At 42.0% G+C, this 19,735-nt stretch overlaps 1 protein-coding gene across 7 annotated transcripts in view; it reads right to left on the minus strand.

The window, feature by feature from the left end:
- Positions 1-19,735, minus strand: part of katnal2 (katanin p60 subunit A-like 2) — a 206,408-nt gene that overhangs the window by 20,210 nt on the left and 166,463 nt on the right. For all 7 annotated transcript variants that reach the window (XM_087990910.1, XM_087990907.1, XM_087990905.1 and 4 more), the window contains 7 exons: positions 18,433-18,522; positions 18,226-18,324; positions 11,991-12,068; positions 11,354-11,452; positions 11,206-11,269; positions 6,622-6,740; positions 4,959-5,050 (listed from right to left, as the gene is read on the minus strand). In XM_087990910.1, coding sequence (XP_087847036.1) covers positions 4,959-5,050; positions 6,622-6,740; positions 11,206-11,269; positions 11,354-11,452; positions 11,991-12,068; positions 18,226-18,324; positions 18,433-18,522 — 641 coding nt within the window. The remainder of the gene's footprint in view (positions 1-4,958; positions 5,051-6,621; positions 6,741-11,205; positions 11,270-11,353; positions 11,453-11,990; positions 12,069-18,225; positions 18,325-18,432; positions 18,523-19,735) is intronic.

Genomic DNA, 19,735 nt, shown 5'->3' on the forward strand with positions numbered 1-19,735 from the left:
TCGATAGTCACAGATGAGGTGCCGGAAGACTGGAGGTTGGCTAACGTGGTGCCATTGTTTAAGAAGAGTGGTAAGGACAAGCCAGGGAACTGAAGACCAGAGAGCCTGACGTTGGTGGTGGGCAGGTTGTTGGAGGGAATCCTGAGGGACAGGGTGTACATGTATTTGGAAAGGCAAGGACTGATTAGGGATAGTCAACTTGGCTTTGTGCGTGGGAAATCATGTCTCACAAACTTGACTGATTTTTTTGAAGATGTAACAAAGAGGATTGATGAGGGCAGAGCAGCAGATGTGATCTATATGGACTTCAGTACGGCGTTCGACAAGGTTCGCCATGGAGACTGGTTAGCAAGTTAGAATACAGCCATTTGGAGAACTAGCCATTTGGATACAGAACTGGCTCAAAGGTAGCAGACAGAGGTGGAGGATTGTTTTCAGACTGGAGGCCTGTGACCAGTGGAGTGCCATTAGAATTGGTGCTGGGTCCACTACTTTTCGTCATTTATATGTGAGCATAAGAGGTATAGTTAGTAAGTTTGCAGATGACACCAAATTTAGAGTGGACTGCGAAGAAGGTTACCTCAGATTACAACAGGATCTTGATCAGATGGGTCAAGGGGCTGAAAAGTGGCAGATAGAGTTTAATTCAGATAAATGCGAGATGCTGAATTTTGGGAAAGAAAATCTTAGCAGGCCTTATACACTTAATGGTAACGTCCCAGGGAATGTTGCTGAACAAAGAGACCTTGGAGTGCAGGTTCATAGCTCCTTGAAAGTGGAGTTGCAGGTAGATAGGATATTAAAGAAGGCGTTTGGTATGCTTTCCTTTATTGGTCAGAATATTGAGTACAGGAGTTGGGAGGTCATGTTGCAGCTGTACAGGACATTGGTTAAACCACTGTTGGAATATTGCGTGCAATTCTGGTCGCCTTCCTATCGGAAAGATGTTGTGAAACTTGAAAAGGTTCAGAAAAGATTTACAAGGATGTTGCCAGGGTTGGAGGATGTGAGCTACAGGGAGAGGCTGAATAGACTAGGGCTGTTTTCCCTGGAGCGTCAGAGGCTGAGGGGTGACCTTATAGAGGTTTACAAAAATACGAGGGACATGGATAGGATGAATAGACAAAGTCTTTTCCCTGGGGTCGGGGAGTCCTGAACTAGAGGGCATAGGTTTAGGGTGAGAGGGGAAAGATTCAAAAGGGACCTAAGGCGCAACGTTTTCACACAGTGGGTGGTATGTGTATGGAATGAGCTGCCAGAGGAAGTGGTGGAAGCTGGTACAATTGCAACATTTAAAAGGCATTTGATGGGTATATGAATAGGAAGGGTTTGGAGGGATGTGGGCCGGGTGCTGGCAGATGGGACTAGGTTGGGTTGGAATACCTGGTCGTCATGGACAGGTTGGACCGAAGGGTCTGTTTCCATGCTGTACATCTCGATGACTCAATGATTCTAATACCTCATTTGACGTTCTAAGAGCACTAGATTGTTTGTGCTACCTTTTCATTTTGAGGAAATATACCTTGTGCCTGAACCATGAGGCAGATAGATTCTTGATTACCCAGAAGATTAATGATTAAATCAAGGATATCCAGGAATTTGGGTTGAGGTGAAAATCAGCTCAGCCATGATATTATTGAATGACGCAGTAAGCTAAAAGGACCGAGTGGGCTTCCTCTTGTTCATAACCACCTCCTCTTTGAAGGTAGCTCATTGTTCAGCCATTGCTTAGATTGGAACCAAAGGTCCATGAGATATCTGGCCCAGCTATGTTCTTGTTTCACCAAAATCAGATCTCCACCAATTTGTTATTCTTACTCTGGATTGATAAATGCCTTTTCAAATTGCACCATAATGTTTAAGCTGACAATGATCATTGGTCCTAAAATGTTCTCCTACTGACACCAATCTATTTGGTTCACCTCAATCACAAGAACCAGGGCTCCTTTCATTTGGACTGAACACACACCACTGTAGAAAATGCTCCAGAATTCAATCTAGGAATGGCTGTCCGGTGCTGCTCCTTACACTACAATTATGACAGTCCATATATATTTAAAGTCCTGCATTAAACCTACTCTATGATGTTTACACTTCTCTAATTTCCTTGTATATTTGTTCCTCTACACCCCTTCCTACTTATGGTTGTGTATAGATTAAACCAAGCAGCGTAATTGGACCCTTCTTATTCTGCAGCTCTAGTCAAATTAATTTTTCTTGAAACCTTTGAAACATTCTCTCCCTCTCCTTAAACAAAAACACCATCTCTCCCTTTTTTTTAAGGTTTCCTGTACTTTCTAGACATGTAAATCAGGAATATTTAATCCCCGCTCCTACCTTTCATTGAACCAGATTTCCATTATCACCACAATGTTATGATTCCATATGCAATCTGCACTTGCAATTCCCCAATCTTATTAATTATATACGTTCACATGTATGCAGCCGAACAATGTCACCCTGATTCAGACTTTCCAATTCTCTCCCTTACTCTGATCCATCCACTTCTACTTTTTCAACTTTTATTTCAGTCTCATCTGCCTCCCCCAGCATTTTATGTATTCTCATATTGCATCCTAAATACTGCTCATATACAAATAAGGAACAAGAGTTGGTCACATAGGGCCATCAAGCCTATCTGCCATTCAGTAGGATCATGGCTGATCTGATTTTAACCTTAACTCTACATTCCTGCATATCCACAATAATCACTCATCCCCTGCTAATCAAGTATCTATCTACCTCTACCTTAAAAATATTTCAAAGTTCTGCATCCAATGCCTCTTGAGAAAGGGAATTCCAAAGACTCAACTCTCAGAAAAAGAAGTTTCCTCATCTATTTTAAACCTATTTATTTTTAAACTATGATGCCAAATTTTCGATTCTCCCACAAGAGGAAACATCCTTTCAATATCCACCCAACAAATTCCCTACAATCTTGTATATTCCAATTAAGTCACCCTGACTAACTCCAGGGGATACGGGCTAAGTCTGTCTACTCTTTTCTCATAAGGCAATCTGCTCATTCCAGGTAATAGTTTAGTAAACCTTCTCTGAACTGCTTCCTAGTTCACTGCCTCTAGGCCAGGAGACCCAGGTTCAAATCCATAACATCTCTGAATAGGGTGAATGAAAAATAAATCTAAAACCGTATACCATGTACTCCTATATGATATTTCAAATCACACATTGACCAGTCTTATTTTCATATTTCAGTGCTCACTTGGTCGTGGCACTGAGGGTAATCTAGAGATTACTAATTTAAGAGGTCCTGTTTGCCAACTTTCTACCTAGCTCCCCAAACTTTGATTTCAGGACCACATCCTTTTCCTACCTTGGTCATTAGTACCACTGCAGACCATGATATCTGATCATAATTTTACCTTTCCTAAGAAGAACATCCTGCAGCCATTCTGTGACTCCTCGACCTTAGCACAAGTAAGGCAACATACCATTCTGGAGTCATATCAATTACGGGTGGCATGGTGGCTCAGTGGTTAGCACTGCTGTTTCACAGCGCCAGGGATCCGGGTTCAATTCCAGCCTCAGGCGACTGTGTGGAGTTTGCACATTCTCCCCATGTCTGCATGGGTTTCCTCCGGGTGCTCCAGTTTCCTCCCACATTCCAAAAGATGTGCAGGTCAGGTGAACTGGCCATGCTAAATTGCCCATAGTGTTAGGTGCATTAGTCAGGGAAAAACGTAGGGAAATGAGTCTGGGTCGGTTACTCTTCGGAGGGCCAGTGTGGACTTGTTGGGCCGAAAGGCCGAAAGGTTCCACACTGTAGGGAATCTAATCTAAGCCTGTCTGTTCCCCTGGAGAATCCCTCATCACTAATAGGTTTCTACTATTCTTCCTCCCCTCATTCCTGAAGAAGGGCTTATGCCCGAAACGTCGATTCTCCTGTTCCCTGGATGCTGCCTGACCTGCTGCGCTTTTCCAGCAACACATTTTCAGCAGCTTCCTCCCCTTTTACACAGCTGGACCACTTGTGATGCCACAGGCTTTGCTCTCACTATTCTCCTTCAGGGATCCATCATCTTCACCAATATCCCGACTTTAAAGCCAGTTGGTAGTGGGACATCTGGGGACTCCTGCAGTACCTGTCTGTCTCTCAGATTGCCTGGCAGTCACCCATTCTCTATCTGCCCACTTACCTCTAACTTGCAGTGTGACCACCTCTCTGAAAGTGCTTTCCATGTGGTTCTGTGCCTTGTGGATGTACCTCAGTAACTCCAATTACTCCTAGACCTCCTAAACACGGAGTCATTTAGGTCACGAGAATGTCCACAACTGCCTACATATCACTTGACAGAGATTCCACTTGGTTGAGCTGCCCTGACATATATTGAGTATGTATTTTACTTCAATTTTAGTTACTTTTACTTATATGAAGTTATTTTAAGTGTAATCGTGTACTACTTGCAATAGAGCTGAATAGAAATTTGTTACTTTTATTGACAAATCAACACCATTTACTTTGTTAATAAATCCTTACCTTCCCTGCCCATGTTTGGAAATTTCTATTGTTTAAAATTATTGTAATTGTAACACAGTTACTATCATCAGCTGCTCAATAACTCATAATTGCTATGTTTCTTTGTTGCTACATCATGTTCCAGAGACACCACCCCTCCCTCCCTCAATACTTGACGGCAAGTCCCTGCTGTCCCCATTCTCTCATGCTCTCTCACATCTTTTACATACACAAACACACAGTTTCAGAAGCTGCTGTCTCTAATACACACACAGTTTAATGTGGCCTCCTTCTCTGTCTCACTCACATACTGTTTATGAAATGGCTGCCCCTGTTCTCTCCTTGTTGTTTATGAAGCCTACCTCTGTCACTTACCTCACAACTTACTCCCATGTGCGCACACCAGGGCAGACTTTCACCCACAAGGTGAGAGATAGTAAAAATAATTTTAAAAATAAAAAATACAATTGAGAATACTGACCCTGGGACACTACCACGTTGGCTCATCACAGACTCCAGTTCGTCCAGGAAGATAGTAGAGGGAGCATGAAATCGAGCAAGTTCAAACAATACCTGGAAAAACCAAGAGGTAATGCGCTTTAGAAATAAAATTATATATTAAAATAAGGATAACATTGTGCAACCTAGAAATGGGGAGAAAAACACAATATTAATAAAGAAGAACAAATCCAACCCAGTCAACTACCGTCCCATCAGTCTACTCTCAACCATCAGTAAAGTGATGGAAAGTGTCATCAACAATGCCAAAGCTGCTCAGCAATAATCTGGGGAAGGTTACCCTACAAACAATACAGCCTGACACAGACATACACATGGAATCATACTTTGTAAAAACGCAGACACCACCATTACCACCCAAAGTGTGCTGTGGCACTGGCAGTGCAAACCTACCAGAATTGGTGACAGTGGTGTACAGCTGGGAAGAATTTGTCTTGCGAGTTCTCAATAAAGCAGGGTTTGTTAAAATGTGTGGAACTTTTAAATATCAAAATGAAGAGCAAGTTCTGGCTGTACTCAAACAAGAAACATATGACAAGCAGTTAAAAAGTCAAAAAACATATGAGCCTTTATTGCAAGGGGAATGGAACTTAAGTATAAGGGAACTGTTTAGTGCTTTGATAAGATCACTTTGAGTGCTGCGTTTAATTTTGGTCTCCATATTTAGGGAAGGATGATCAGGGAAGGATGGTCAGAGAAGGATCACTAGTTTGGGAAAGAGGTTTATCCTGTGATGAAGAGGTTAAGTAAATTGGAAATGTACTCTGGAGTTTAGAAGAATGAGAAATGATCTCCTTGAAACATTTTAGACTCTGAAGGGGCTCAATATTGGGCCAACTGGATTGTTTAGAACTGAATTTTTAAAAATTTACTCATGGGACACCGGCATCACTGGCTGGGACAGCATTTATTGCCCATCCCTAATTGCCCTTGAGAATGTGGTAGTGAGATGCCTTTTTGAACTGCTACACAGTCAGTGTGATGTCAGTAGATCCACAATGCTATTAAAGAGGGATTCCCAGGATTTTGACTCAGTGCCAATGAGGAGAAATTTCTTCAAAGGATTGTGAATCTTGGGAATTTTTGACCCCAGAGATTTGCAGATGTTCCAGTGTTGAGTAAATTCAAGTTGGGATAGATGGAATTTTGGAAGCCAAAGCATAGAGGTAGCAAACAGAAAAATCAGGTTAAAGCTATTGATCAGACTTAGAGTAGGCTGTAAAGGTTAGATCAGAATGGTGCTGGGAAAGCATAGCAGGTCAGGCAGCATCCGAGGAGCAGGAAAATCGACGTTTAGGGCAAAAGCCCTTCATCATTCCTGATGAAGGGCTTTTGCCCGAAACGTCGATTTTCCTGCCCCTCAGATGCTGCCTGACCTGCTGGGCTTTTCCAGCACCACTGTGATCTAAACTCTGGTTTCCAGCATCTGCAGTCCTCACTTTTGCCTAGAGGTTAGATGTCTAATCCCATTTCTAGTCCTTTTTGAAACTGAAGTTACTAAGTACAATGTATGGCTCAGTGTCACATTACACATGGTATTTACCATATTTAATAGTAGAAGCCTTCCAAGGGAGACACCTATGAAACAAAAATATTTGACAGAGGAACTGACAAAAGTTCCCTACCCTGACAAGTTTTTCAGAATCTCCTCTCCATTTGCTGACAATGGTAGAGGCGGAAATGTTGAAGAAAGTCGTGTTGCATTCAGTGGCGACAGCCTTTGCGAGCAATGTTTTTCCAGTACCTTAACAAAATATAGTCATTAATATTTCTTAAGACACTCAAAGAAATTAAAAAGACTCGTTTGTCTTTAAAAAATATAATCAGATATTATGCAAAATTTATAAAGGAGTATATAGCAATGAGGATACTTTTGAATAATTTGTTGATAACCATGTACAACTCACTTTGTGTTGTTTAAAAACCATAGAACATCAAGCTGTGGCTAATAACATTGATCCAAAACAAAATATTCACTTAAAATCATAAACATAGCTCCCTCAATGGGCCTAATGGGTCAAAGGTACTGGCAAAGATACCATTAAATTGCAAAAGAGAAACTTCAGCTTTCATTCTTTTTTGATGCTGACCTTATTAAATGCAACAGGTAGCAGTTGGGGCACTTAGAATTCTGGGCTAGTAAGTAAAAAAAGTTAACTAAGAACAGAGAGCCTGGTTGAAAGGGTAAAAGTGTGAATGTGTGACTGGTAGCTGAGTGAGCATGACTATAATGCTCACTATAATCAAATCGTCTGTCAACACTTACTCTACTGCCCGTCACTGGGATGATTTTCAGCTCTGTGGATCCATACACTAGTAACAATAAGAGTTAGGTAAAGAGCAATTGGGGAGAGAAAAATGGGAAAATTAATTGACATATTCTCAAACATTAACATGGATGTGATCAATCAAGTTATGCTGACCAGGGTGATCCTGTACTTGATCCCTCTCATCCATATTGATTTGGCAAATCTCAGCTGGAGAAATGGCAGGAGTCTTAGTTTCTCAATTTCAGTGTTGCTGCTTAAAACTATACTGAAAATTATTTACTGAGTTATTATTAAATCTGTCAGGAGTCAATCTGAAGCCACGCATTAAATCCACTCAGGCAGCATTGCTACACAAGAATACTGCTCCACTGTTAGCTTAGAATTTAGAATTGGTATCCATGTGAATAGGGCAATATATTAGAATGGACTGAGGATTAATTAGTGGACAGAGAAGTCAGTAGATGAAAATAGGACATATTTACACCAGCAGGATACTGCAAGGATTTAAGATTCAGCTGTTAATGACTTAGATGAGGAGACTAAATGTGCCATATCCAAGTACAGTGAAGTTAGGTGGGCGTGTAAATGGTGAAGAGGCCACAAAAATATTATAGACAATGGGCAAAAATATGGCAAGCATTGTGGCGAAGTTTGAAATTATTTACTTTAGCAGGAGAAGTAAGAAAGCAGAATATTTTTTCCTATACATAAGATTCGGACATGTTTGTATTTAAAGAGACTTTGGTATCTTGTACAAGAATTGCAGAAAGTTAAGTCATCTGCAGAAAGCAGCTAGAAAGGTAAACGGTGTGCTGACTTTTTTTTAAAAACAAAGAAACTGAAATAAAAAAGTAAAAATGTCTTACTACAGTTATAAATAGGGAATTGTGAGGCCACTCTTGAAGGAATGTGTACATACCCAAGGAAGAACATAGAATCATAGAACAGTTATATTAAAAGGCCAGTCAATTGGTTCTTCATTTCCACGCTTTTCTCTGTAGGAGAACACGACAACGATAGTATGGCTTGTAGATTTTCCTAGAATTTGTTCCTATAATAAGGAGAAAGTGAGGACTGCAGCGGCTTGAAATCAGAATCTGGAGTGTTGTGCTGGAAAAGCACAGCCAGTCAGACAGCATCCGAGGAGCAGGAGAATCAACATTTCCAGCATAAGCTCTTCATCATTCCAAGCGCCTCATGCCTGATGAACAGCATATGCTCGAAACATCGATTCTCCTGCTCTTCAGATGCTGCCTGACCGGCTGTACTTTTCCAGCACCACACTCTTGTTCATATAATAGGATGATTTTCCTTTGAGGATAAATTGAGTGGACTAGGTTCAGAGTTTTGAAGAATTAGAGATGATCTAATTAAATATAGAATAATCTTAAGAGGCTTATTGCTGAAAAACATTCCCATAGCTAGGTATCTAGAATATAGGCTTGCAGTCTCAGAATAAAGTCAGCCATTTACGATGAATTAATGTGAGATCTGAACACATGGACAGCCAAAAGGATCATAAATCAGTATTTCTTTATTCAACTGCTATTAGGTCATTACAAACAGGAAGGGAAACATAGAGTAAATAGTTCCTTGCTTATCCTATGTACATGGAATTACCATGTGAGTTGTATTGGGCTGAAAAGTTCTTCGGTCTCCCTTCCTTTCTACCCTCTCTTCACCAAACACTCTTTCCCAGTGACAGCCTGTTCAACTGCTCTAGCAGCTCTCCCTTGCTGTTGCCAATTGCTGGTGGAGGGCTCAGAATTGCTCTGTTTCCTTGCTCAGTGACCTCCATCACCACTGGCACCCAATCCAAGAGGATTGTTCTTTGACAACAATTAAGTGGACTGGGCCGAAAGTTTGGAAGAATGCGAGGTCATGTAATGAAATATAGAATATTCTTGAAGGGCTTGTTGTTGCAAAAATATTCTTCCAGGCTGGGAATGTTAAACACAGGGTTGCTGTCTCAGACAGAGTCAGCTATTGACAAATGAGATAAGGAGAAATTTCTTCAAAAGATTCTGAATTTTGGGAATTTGCTATCGGAGAAAGATGTGGGTGTTTCAGTCACTGAATATACCAGAACAGAGGGAACAGTCTGGGATAATAAGGGAATTATAGTTTATGGGAAAACTATGGGGAAGAAAATTGGTTATGATCTTACTGAATAATTAAATAGACTTGTAGGACCAAACAATCTACTGCAGCTCCTTATGTTTATTTTTAAGAACAATTTGGGGACAGGTTGGTGGAATAGATTGAGTCAGAATTTGAATTCAGTTCAGATAGAATGAAAGTCTGCATCATGAGCAGCAAGGGTTAGGAGTCCCTAGAATTTTCTTTATGTAATAGTATTGCCTCCTTTTCAGCATTTATTCCATGTGAGACCAATGCAGCTGCAACATTGCTGATATGCTCCAGTTACAACAGGACAGTCACTTAATTTGACAATCAAGTGATGAATGAGCCTCATATATACCTGTATATAAGCAATGGGTCCCATTTGCACTCTAACCACACTGGAGTGTATGTCAGTTTCTTTTAAAGCATGCATAACTAACAGAACATTTATAATGTTTTTTATCCTTCCTTAAGAGATGAAATGATCATTATAGCATGTACTTCTTTAAAGATATATAGGGAGAAAGCCTAAAAGGAATAAGACTTGACAACAGCCTTCAATAGCTTTACGTTCTGTTACTAAATCCTTTCCATGCTATTTAGCATCTTTAAGAGGCATGTCTAATAGCAGCCCAACAACAGCAACCACAATATGGCCAGAAAAGGGGTTCTAGCTGGTCCGCCAATCTGTTGTTCAAAATGCAGCCAAACGCAACAATAAGATTTTGAAAGGGGCTGTACCCCAATCAGAAGCTGGTCCCCTCAAAGCATTTATTTCTCATTGGCTCATTAATGAATAGCAGGATTTCTGTCGGTCAGGGATGGTGTGAATATCTGACAGACTATTGGCAGGGAGTGGGAGAGCATCACTGTGAGGATTTTGACAATGGGAGGAGAGACTGCAAGATTGAGATTCAGCTGGACCATCTCCATAAGTACTATTTACAAAAGCAGACAGAGAGGAGGAAATTACAATGAAAGGCAACCCCTATTTTTCATTTGAATTTCACTGTTCTGGCCAACTTGTTCTTTCTGAAATGTGCTCATTTGCCACACACACATACACACAGGACACCTCGACCAACTAATCCCCACCCTGAGTGAGAAAAAAATTGTAATGTTGCCCTGAACACGTAACTGAACAACTCTCCTCCAGAAAGAATGACAAACAGGACTTTGGTTTGTCCAGCAACTTACTTGAACTCTTTCGAAAGCCAAAAGCCACTGTATGCAATCAGTCATACTGGACTTAAGTTCTATTAATAATTGCAGCTTCCAACATCTGGCCCTCATTCTATTCTTCGTACATGAACCTGTCACTTCTGCTACACTAGTTCACTTTGGTGAGCAATCTTTCCTCCCAATATCATATCAGAAATGAAGACCATGAGGATCCTGGCTATGACCTGTTCAGAGCTTCTTAAAGGAATACCAGAGTTAACTCAGTACCCTTGAGAATGAATATCAGCCAGGATTCCTATCCAGTATCTGCTTCTGAAAAGTGTGCAGAAGTGGTCATATAGTGATCTATGATGGTAAAAGCACTGTATAAGTTGTTTTTGCTGCCGTTATTTGATAATATTAGTTTTGCCCCTTAAAATACATTGTAGTTTATGATTTCCTGATCCAAAAGCAAGATCATTATTTATTTTATTATTAAACAATTTCTGTCTGTGCTAATTCTCAAAAAATTCCTTTTGAGTTCTCACAAGAGGCCATCAGGCTTTAACTTTGGTTGTCTCTGCACAAATCAACCTGACCTGTTCAGTATTTCCACATGTTTTTGTTTTTAATTCCAAAATAAAAAATCCTTACCTGGTGGTCCATAAAGTAACAGTCCTTTCCATGGGGACAAAATCCCAGTAAACAACTGAGGATACTAGAGGTAAAGACGTACAAGATTAAGCATCATATGTATAATCAGGAAAACACAGAACATTATTTTAAATTAAAAATAACTTGCCTTAATAGGATAGACAACAGCTTCTTTGACAAGTCGTTTGGCTGGCTCCAGCCCAATTATGTCATCCCATCTCACATTTGGATTATGTAGATAAATATCCTTAAGTAGATAAAATCAATTTAAACTTTTAAAATATCTAGAATTTGGAATTATTACTTTAAATTTCTTTTAAGATTTCGTTAAAAATCACACAACATCAGGTTATAGTCCAATAGGTTTATTTGGAAGCACTAGCTTTCGGAGCGCTGCTCCTTCTCAAGATTACAATTGCATAAATATTTAAATAGCAGCTAAAGAACAAAAACATGATAGCAATGCCAAACAACAAAAATATGATTTGCATTTTGTGCAAGATCCTTCACCAGATTGACTTGTTGTCCATTTTTACTAGTTCTACTTCAATTTCATGTTTGCAAATTTTAAAAAAAATTTCTAAGTTCCATCTTACATTTGTGCTCATAGTTCATAATTACTTAGGCTGAAACGCACTACAAATACCTGCCTATAAGGCAAAACCAAAGCTACAAGTTGAAAGACTGTTTTCTCACAATCCTTTACATTCTTTTGCTGAAGCTATTGAGAGGCTGTTCGACTATAGGTGATTCAGGTTTAGAAATTAAATTTCTCTACAACTTACCTTACTGACAACAACAGCAAGGTCTCTCAATTCACCATTCATTCCGATGAAGGCACCCAGAGGTTTTATCAGGCGTTCCTACCAACAAAAAATTTCAAGCACGTTAGTACACCAGTACATGGTAGATGACTTTGAACATGTATACCTATCAACATATCTCTTGATGGAATGCAACATCCATCAGGCTACATGTCTGGATCACGTTGTTAGATTTCTAACATTTCATTGACAAATACTGAAAATCTCTGAACTGGCCTTTAAAATATAGAGAGAAAAAAACCCTGCAGATGCTGGAATCCAAAGTAGACAAAGAGAAGGCTGGAATAACACAGCAGCCAGGCGACATCAGGAGTTCTCCAATTTCAAATAACCTTTCACCTATCCCCTGGCTCCCTTTCCAGCCCCGCCTCCTCCTTCCATTTCACCTCCTGTCTCACTATCTCCCCACCCTCAACATTACTCTCCTCCCTGGCTCCTTGACCTGACCATCTTCTTTCCCACCAATCTGCTCCACCCTTTCCACTGACCTAAGACAATAACCAGGCGAAAGTGAGATCTGCAGAATGCTGTCAGAGATCAGAGTCAAGATTAGAGTGGTGCTGGAAAAGCACAGGTCAGGCAGCATCTGAGGATCAGGAAAATCGACATTTCAGGTAGGAACCCTGGGCTGCCTGACCTGCTGTGCTTTTCCAGCACCACTCTAATCTTGACTAAGACAATAACCCTCTACCCGCATCCACCTATTACTATCCCACCTACCTTTCCCCCAGCCCCAACCCTCTCCCTCTATTAATTTTTGAACTCTCTTTTTCTCTCAAGTTCTGATGAAGGGTTTCAACCCAAAATGTTGACTTCTCCACCTCCTGATGCTGCCTGGTTTGCTGTCTTCTCCTGACCTCCTGTTTGTCTACTTTAAAATACGGAATGCAGTCAATCCTGTTACCAAACAAATGAAAGGGTTCAGGTAACTCTCAGTTAAAATAACACCAAGAATAGAATCACTTATCATATTTTCAATGACGAACACAAAAACATAAAAACTATGCAACAGGTAAAAATGGTACAGAAGTGATTTGGCACTAATGATAGAAACAAGAGCAGTAGGTCGGCAAGAAAAATGACCAAGGAGGAATTAGAGACTAAGGCCAGTAAGGCTAAGCGGAAGAACAGACAGGGAGAGATTACTCTTTTTTTCATTCATTTGTCGGGGTTGGGTGTCGCTGGCTGAATAGCATTTATTGCCCATCCCAAGTTGCCCTTGAGAAGCTGGTGGTGAGCTGCCTTCTTGAACCACTGCAATCTATCTGCTGTGGGTTGACCCAAAATGCTGTTAGGTAGGGAATTCCAGGATTTTGATCCAGCAGCAGTGAAGGAACAGCAATATATACAAGTCAAAATGTTGAGTGGCTTGAAAGGTAACTTGTGGGTGGTTGCATTCCCATGTATCTACTGCCCTTATTCTTCTCGATGGAAGTGGTCATGGAGTTGGCAGGTGCTGTCAAACATTCATCGGTGAATTTTTGCAGTGGATCTTATAGATTAGCAGCAGTGTGTACTGAGTGTCTTGGAGGAGGGAGTGGATGTTTGTGAATGTGGCGCCAATCAAGCGGTTACTTTGTCTTGGATAGTGTCAAGCTTCTTGACTGGTGTTGGAGCTGCATTCATCTTGGCAAGAAGGAAGTATTCAATTACATTCCTGACCTGTGCCTTGTAGATGATAGAAAGGCTCTGGGGAGTCAGGAAGTGAGCTACTTGTCACAGTATTTCTAGCCTCTGACCCTCTCTTGCAACCACTGTGTTTATGTGGGAAGCTCTGGGTCCATGGTAACTCCAGGATGTTGATAGTTTGATATTCAGTGATAGTAAGATGATTGATGGTCAAGGGGCAGTGTTTAGATTGTCTCTTAATGGTGATGGTCATAACATTTGTACGGCACGAATATTACAACCACTTGTCAGCCCAAGTCTGAATGTTGTCCAGATCTTGTTGCATTTTAACATCGATTGCTTCAGTATCACAATCTTAAATGGTACTGAACATTGTATCATCAGCAAACATCCCCACTTCTGTGGAGGGAAGGTCATTGATGGAGGGAAGGTCATTGATAAAGCAGTTGAAGATGGTTGGGCTGAGGCCACGACCCTGAGGAATTCCTGCAGAGATGTGTTGGAGCCAAGATGACTAACCCCAATAACTATCACCATCTTCCTATGTGCCAGGTATGACACCAACCAGCAGAGAGTTGGCCTCCAATACAAGTGATTCCAGTTTTGCTAGGGCTCCTTGATACCACACTCAGTCAAATGCAGTCTTGATGTCAAGGAATGTCACTCTCACTTCTTGAATTCAGCTCCTTTGTTCACATTTGATCAAAGGCTTTAATGAGGTCAGGAGCAGAATGGTCCTGGCAGAACCTAGACAGGTCTTCACTGAGCAGGTTATTGCTGAGCAGTTACTGCTTGTTAGCACTGTTGAGGATATCTTCCATCGTATATTGATGATCAAGAGTAGACTGATGGGGCAGTAATTGGCCAGGTTGGATTTGTCCTGCTTTTTATGTTCAGGACATACTTGGGCAATGTTTTAAAACATCAAACAGAACACAGTTGTATCTGTACTGGAAGAGCTTGGCTAGAGGGGTGGCAAGTTCTGGAGCACAAGTCTTCAGTGTTCTTGGCAGAATATTGTCAGACCTCATAGCTTTTCAGTGTCTCCAACCATATCATGTGGAGTGAATCAAAGTGGCTGAAGACTGCTATCTGTAATGCTGGAGCCACTGCAGAAAGCCAAGATGGATCATCCACTCAATACACATGACTGAATATTGCTGGGAATGTTTCAACCATATATTTTGCACTGATGTGCAGGGATCTTCCATCATTGAGGATGGGGATATTTGTGGAACCTCCTCCTCCAGTGAGTTATTTCATTGTCCATCACCATTCACGATCGGATGTGGTATGACTGCTGAGCTTAGATCTGATCTGTTGGTTGTGGGAATCACTTAGCTCTATCTGTCACTTGCTGCATATAATGTTTGGCATGCAAGTAGTCCTGTTTGGGAGCTTCATCAGGTTGACACCTCATTTTTCGGTATATCCGGTACTTCTCCTAGCATGACCGCCTGCACTCTCCAAAGAATAAGGGGTGGTGGTAATGATTGAGTGGAGATATACCAGGCCACAAGGTTACAGATTGTGCTGGAGTACAATTCTGCTACTAGGAGAAAGTAAAGACTGCAGATAGTGGAGATCAGAGTAGAGAGTGTGGTGCTGGAAAAGCACAGCAGGTCAGGCAGCTTCCAAGGAGCAGGATAATCAATGTTTCAGGCATAAGCCCTTCATCAGGAATGAGGCTTGTGAGCTGGGGGCTGAGAGATAAATTAGAAAGGGGTGGGGCTGGGGGGGCGGGGACAGTAACTGACAGTGTGGTAGGTAGATGAAGCGGGGGGTAACCACCTCACTGCGATAATCACCTCAGTAGAGGTATCGCACTCTCAGCTACCTTCCCCCAAGCCCCACCCCCCTACCCCATTTATCTCTCAGACCCCGGCTCACAAGCCTCATTCCTGATGATGGGCTTATGCCTAAAACTTCAATTCTCCTGCTCCTTGGATGCTGTCTGATCTGCTGTGCTTTTCCAGCTCCACACTCTGGACTACAATTCTGCTGTTGTTGATGGCCCACAAGCGCCTCATGGCTGCCCAATCTTAAGTTTCTAGGTTTGTTCTAACTCTGTCCCAATTAGTGTAGTGATAGTGCCAGACACACAATGGCCAGTATTCTCAATGTGAAAGCAAGCCTTTGTGTCCACAAGGACTGCACAACGGTCACTTTTACTGATACTGTCATGGACAGAGGCATCCACATTTGGCATGTTGGTAAGGATGAGGTCAAGTACGTTTTTCCCTCTTGTTGATTCCCTCACCACCTGCTGCAGACCCAGTCTAGCAGCTATGTCCTTTTGGACGTGACCAGCTCAATCAGTAGTACTGCTGCTGAGCTACTTTTGGTGTATAGTGTTTGCTAAATGTTGTTTGACATGGAAGAATACCAATTCATCAGTGGAGGGAAGGCAGTACGTGGTAATCAGCAAGAAATTTCCTTGCTCATGTTTAACTTGAAGCTATGAGACTTCATTGGGTCCGCAATCAGTGCAAGCACACCCAGGGCAACTCCCTCCCAAATGTATACCACTGTGCTGCTATTTCTGCTGGAGGGTGTTTGTTAGGTGCATCCAGCAGGGTTTTGTGAAGCAATAGGGAGTGGCACGGTGGCTCAGTGGTTAGCACTGCTGCCTCACAGCACCAAGGACCCGGGTTTGATTCCCGCCTTGGGTGAGTGTCTGTGTGGAGTTTGCACATTCTCCCTGTGTCTGCGTGGGTGCTCTGGTCTCCTCCCACAATCCAAAGATGTGCAGGTCAGGTGAACTAGCTATGCTAAATTGCCCATAGTGTTAGGTTCATTAGTCAAGGGTAAATGGATTTTTTATCTCTAAATATAGGGTAGGAGAATGGTGCTTGGTGGGTTACTCTTCAGAGGGTCGGTATGGACTTGTTGGGCCAAAGGGTCTGTTTCCATACTGTAGGGAATCTAATCTAATCTAACTAGGGAGGGGGGCATACTAGACCTAGTGTTGAGGAATCAGCCCAACCAGTGATTGAAGTTTCAAATGGGGGAGCATTTTGAGAACAGAGGTCATAATTTTATAAATAGATAGATAAAAGATTAGTCCTCAGGTAAAAGTACTAAATTTTGGGAAGGCCACCTATGACGATATTAGGCAGGGACTGGGGAATGTAGATTGGGGATGACAAGGACCTGAGTGCAAGCTCAGAGTGATGGGACAACCCTTTGGAACGGAAATGAGGAGGAATCCCTTCAGCCAAAGGATGATTAGTATGTGGAACTCATTGTCACAGAAGGCTGTAGAGGCCAAGTTATTGAGTGTAATTAAGGCAGAGGTAGATAGGTTCTTGATTGGCAGCATGGGTTTGTGCAGGCAAGGTCATGTCTCACCAATTTGATTGAGTTTTCGTGAAGTGACAAAGATTGATGAGGAAAGGGCAGTGGATAAGGTACTTCATAGCAGACTGATACAAAAACAGAGTCTCATGAGATTTGGGGTGAGCTGTTTAGATAGATCCAGAACTGGTCTGGTCATAGAATACTGAGAATTGTGGTGGATGGATGCTTTTCGGAATGGAGATCAGGAACTAGAGGTATTCCGCAGAGATCAGTGTTGGGACTTCTGTTTGTTTTATATGATCTGAAAGAAATGTAGATTGTCTGATTAGCAAGTTTGCAGATGACACCAAAATTAGAATTGGTGAGGAAGATTGTCAAAGGATACAGCATCATATAGATAGATTGCAGATATGGGCAGAGAAATGACACATAAAAGGTTAATCTGGACAAATGTGAGGTGATGCATTTCAGAAAATCAAATTGAGGTGCAAATTATTTAATGAATGGCAGAGCCCTTAGGAGCACTGACATACTGAGGGATCTGGACGTATAGTCCCACAGACCCCTGAAAGTGGCAACACAGGTGGATAAGGTCAAGCTGGCAGATAGCTCGCTTGTCTTTATCGGCTGGGGCACTGAATATAAAAGTTGGCAAGTTATCTTACAGCTGTACAAAACTGGAATTTTGCATGCAGCGTGGTTGCCAAACTACCAGAAGGACATGGATGCTTTGGCGAGGGTGCGGAGAAGATTTACCAGAATGTTGCCTGGTATGGAGGATTTTAGTTATGAGGAGAGGTAGGATAAACTCAGATTGTTTTCACTGGAAAGATGGAGGCTGAGGAGCCACCTAGTAGCTCTCTACAAAATGATGAGAGGCATACACAGGGCGGATACTCAAAGGCTTTTTCCCCTGGTAGAAAGGCCCTACAAGACTGCACAGGTTCAAGGTGAGAAGGGGAAAATTTAAGGGAGAAGTTTTCCCACGGAGGGTGCCTGGAATCAGTGGAAGTGATGGAAGTAGGCATGTTTACAACATTTAAGGTGCCTCTTAATAGACAAATGAATGAGAGGCAAACAGGGATAGAAACCACTCATGGGCAATAAGTAGTGGGTCTAAATAAGGACTAGAAATGAGCACAGGCTTGGTGGGTCGTAGGACCTGTTCCTGTACTGTACTGGTGTATTTTTGGATTTCAAGTAGCATCATTTTCAAGAAAATCAAATCTGGTCTCAAAACCTTTCATATCTTCATAACCAAACTCACTGAAGGATCTTGGTTGTAATGTAGGCTGTTGACTGCTATTTCAGTTGATGAATCTTTGACAGCATTTTGAATCATACCTCGCAAGTCAATGATCTGGCCCTGTACATAAAATAAAAGTGAAATAAAATTGAGAAAACTTGCTCAAGTTTCAACATCAACATTTCTCTTATCAGTCACAGGACCAAGAATGAGCATTTTAGCACCTACCCGTCTGGGATGAAGTCCTTCTCCAACTTTAATAGTAGACACATTCAAACCAAACTCTGATGTCTCAGGAGGTGTAGACTGCCCATTATCCTGAATTAAGCACCAAAAAAAAGTGATCATAGTGTCAGAGATCAGAAGAGGTCCTTTAGCTCATTGAGTGTACGCCAACAAAAAATACTCCAAATCTACAGTTGTCCCATTTCTCAGCATTTGGACCACAACCTTGAATGTTGTGATATTTCAGGTAACTCATCCAAGCACCTGTTAAAGGTTGAGGTTTCCTACCTCAACTACTGCCCAAGCAGTGCATTTCAGATTCCCACCACCCTCTGGGTGAAAACTTATTTTCACAAAGTCCCTCTAAACCTTCTAAGAAAAAGCCACAGATGCTAGAAATCTGAAACAAGAACAGAAATTGCTGGAAAATCTCAGCAGTGACCCTTCATCAGAAAGGTATGGATTTTATACAGAAGATGGAGGTATGGGGGGTGGGGGGGGAGTAAACGTTAGGTGGGCATAGAGCCCAAAGAGAGAGAAAAACAGTTGGACACATAAAGGAGTGTCAATACGTCCATCTGAGGGAATGATTAGCTCCAAATGGGGACTATTAGTGGCTGACAATGGGTAGTCTGTCGTAACAGCCTATATCACAAGGTTTGGTGTATGGGGATAGGGGAAAGCATGGGGAAAGCATGGGAAAAGTTGCTCAGGCCCCAAAATTATGGAACTCAATATTGAATTGAGAAGACTACATGGTTCCCAAGCGGAAAGTGAGGCACTGTTCTTCTAGCTTGCACTGAAGCTCTGCAGCCAGCCCGAGACAGAGATTAGAATAGATCCCCTACAGTGTGAAAACAGGCCATTTGGCCCAACAAGTCCACACCGACCTCCAAAGAGTAACCCATTTCCGTCTGACTAATGCACCTAACACTATGGGCAATTTAGCATGGCCAATTCACCTGACCTGCACATCTTTGGACTGTGGGAGGAAACTGGAGCACCTGAAGGAAACCCACGAAGACCAGGGGAGAACGTGCAAACTCCACACAGACAGACAGTCACCTGAGGCTGGAATTGAACCTGGGTCCCTGGCGCTGTGAGGCAGCAGTGCTAACCACTGAGCTACCATGCCACCCCCCAATGGTGCATTAGTCAGATGTTGGCCAAAGAACACACTGGTGTGTTGAGGCTGCAAGTAACTGGAAACTCGGTCTTTTTTGTAGACAAAACATTGGAGTTCTGTGAAACGGTCAGCCAGTCTGCACTTCATTTCCCAATGTAGAAGAGACCACATTGTGAACAG

This window comes from Chiloscyllium plagiosum, unplaced genomic scaffold (genome assembly GCF_037043375.1).
Source record: "Chiloscyllium plagiosum isolate Xiang-an unplaced genomic scaffold, Cpla_swu_hap1 HiC_scaffold_1, whole genome shotgun sequence".
NCBI classification, from domain to species: domain Eukaryota; kingdom Metazoa; phylum Chordata; class Chondrichthyes; order Orectolobiformes; family Hemiscylliidae; genus Chiloscyllium; species Chiloscyllium plagiosum.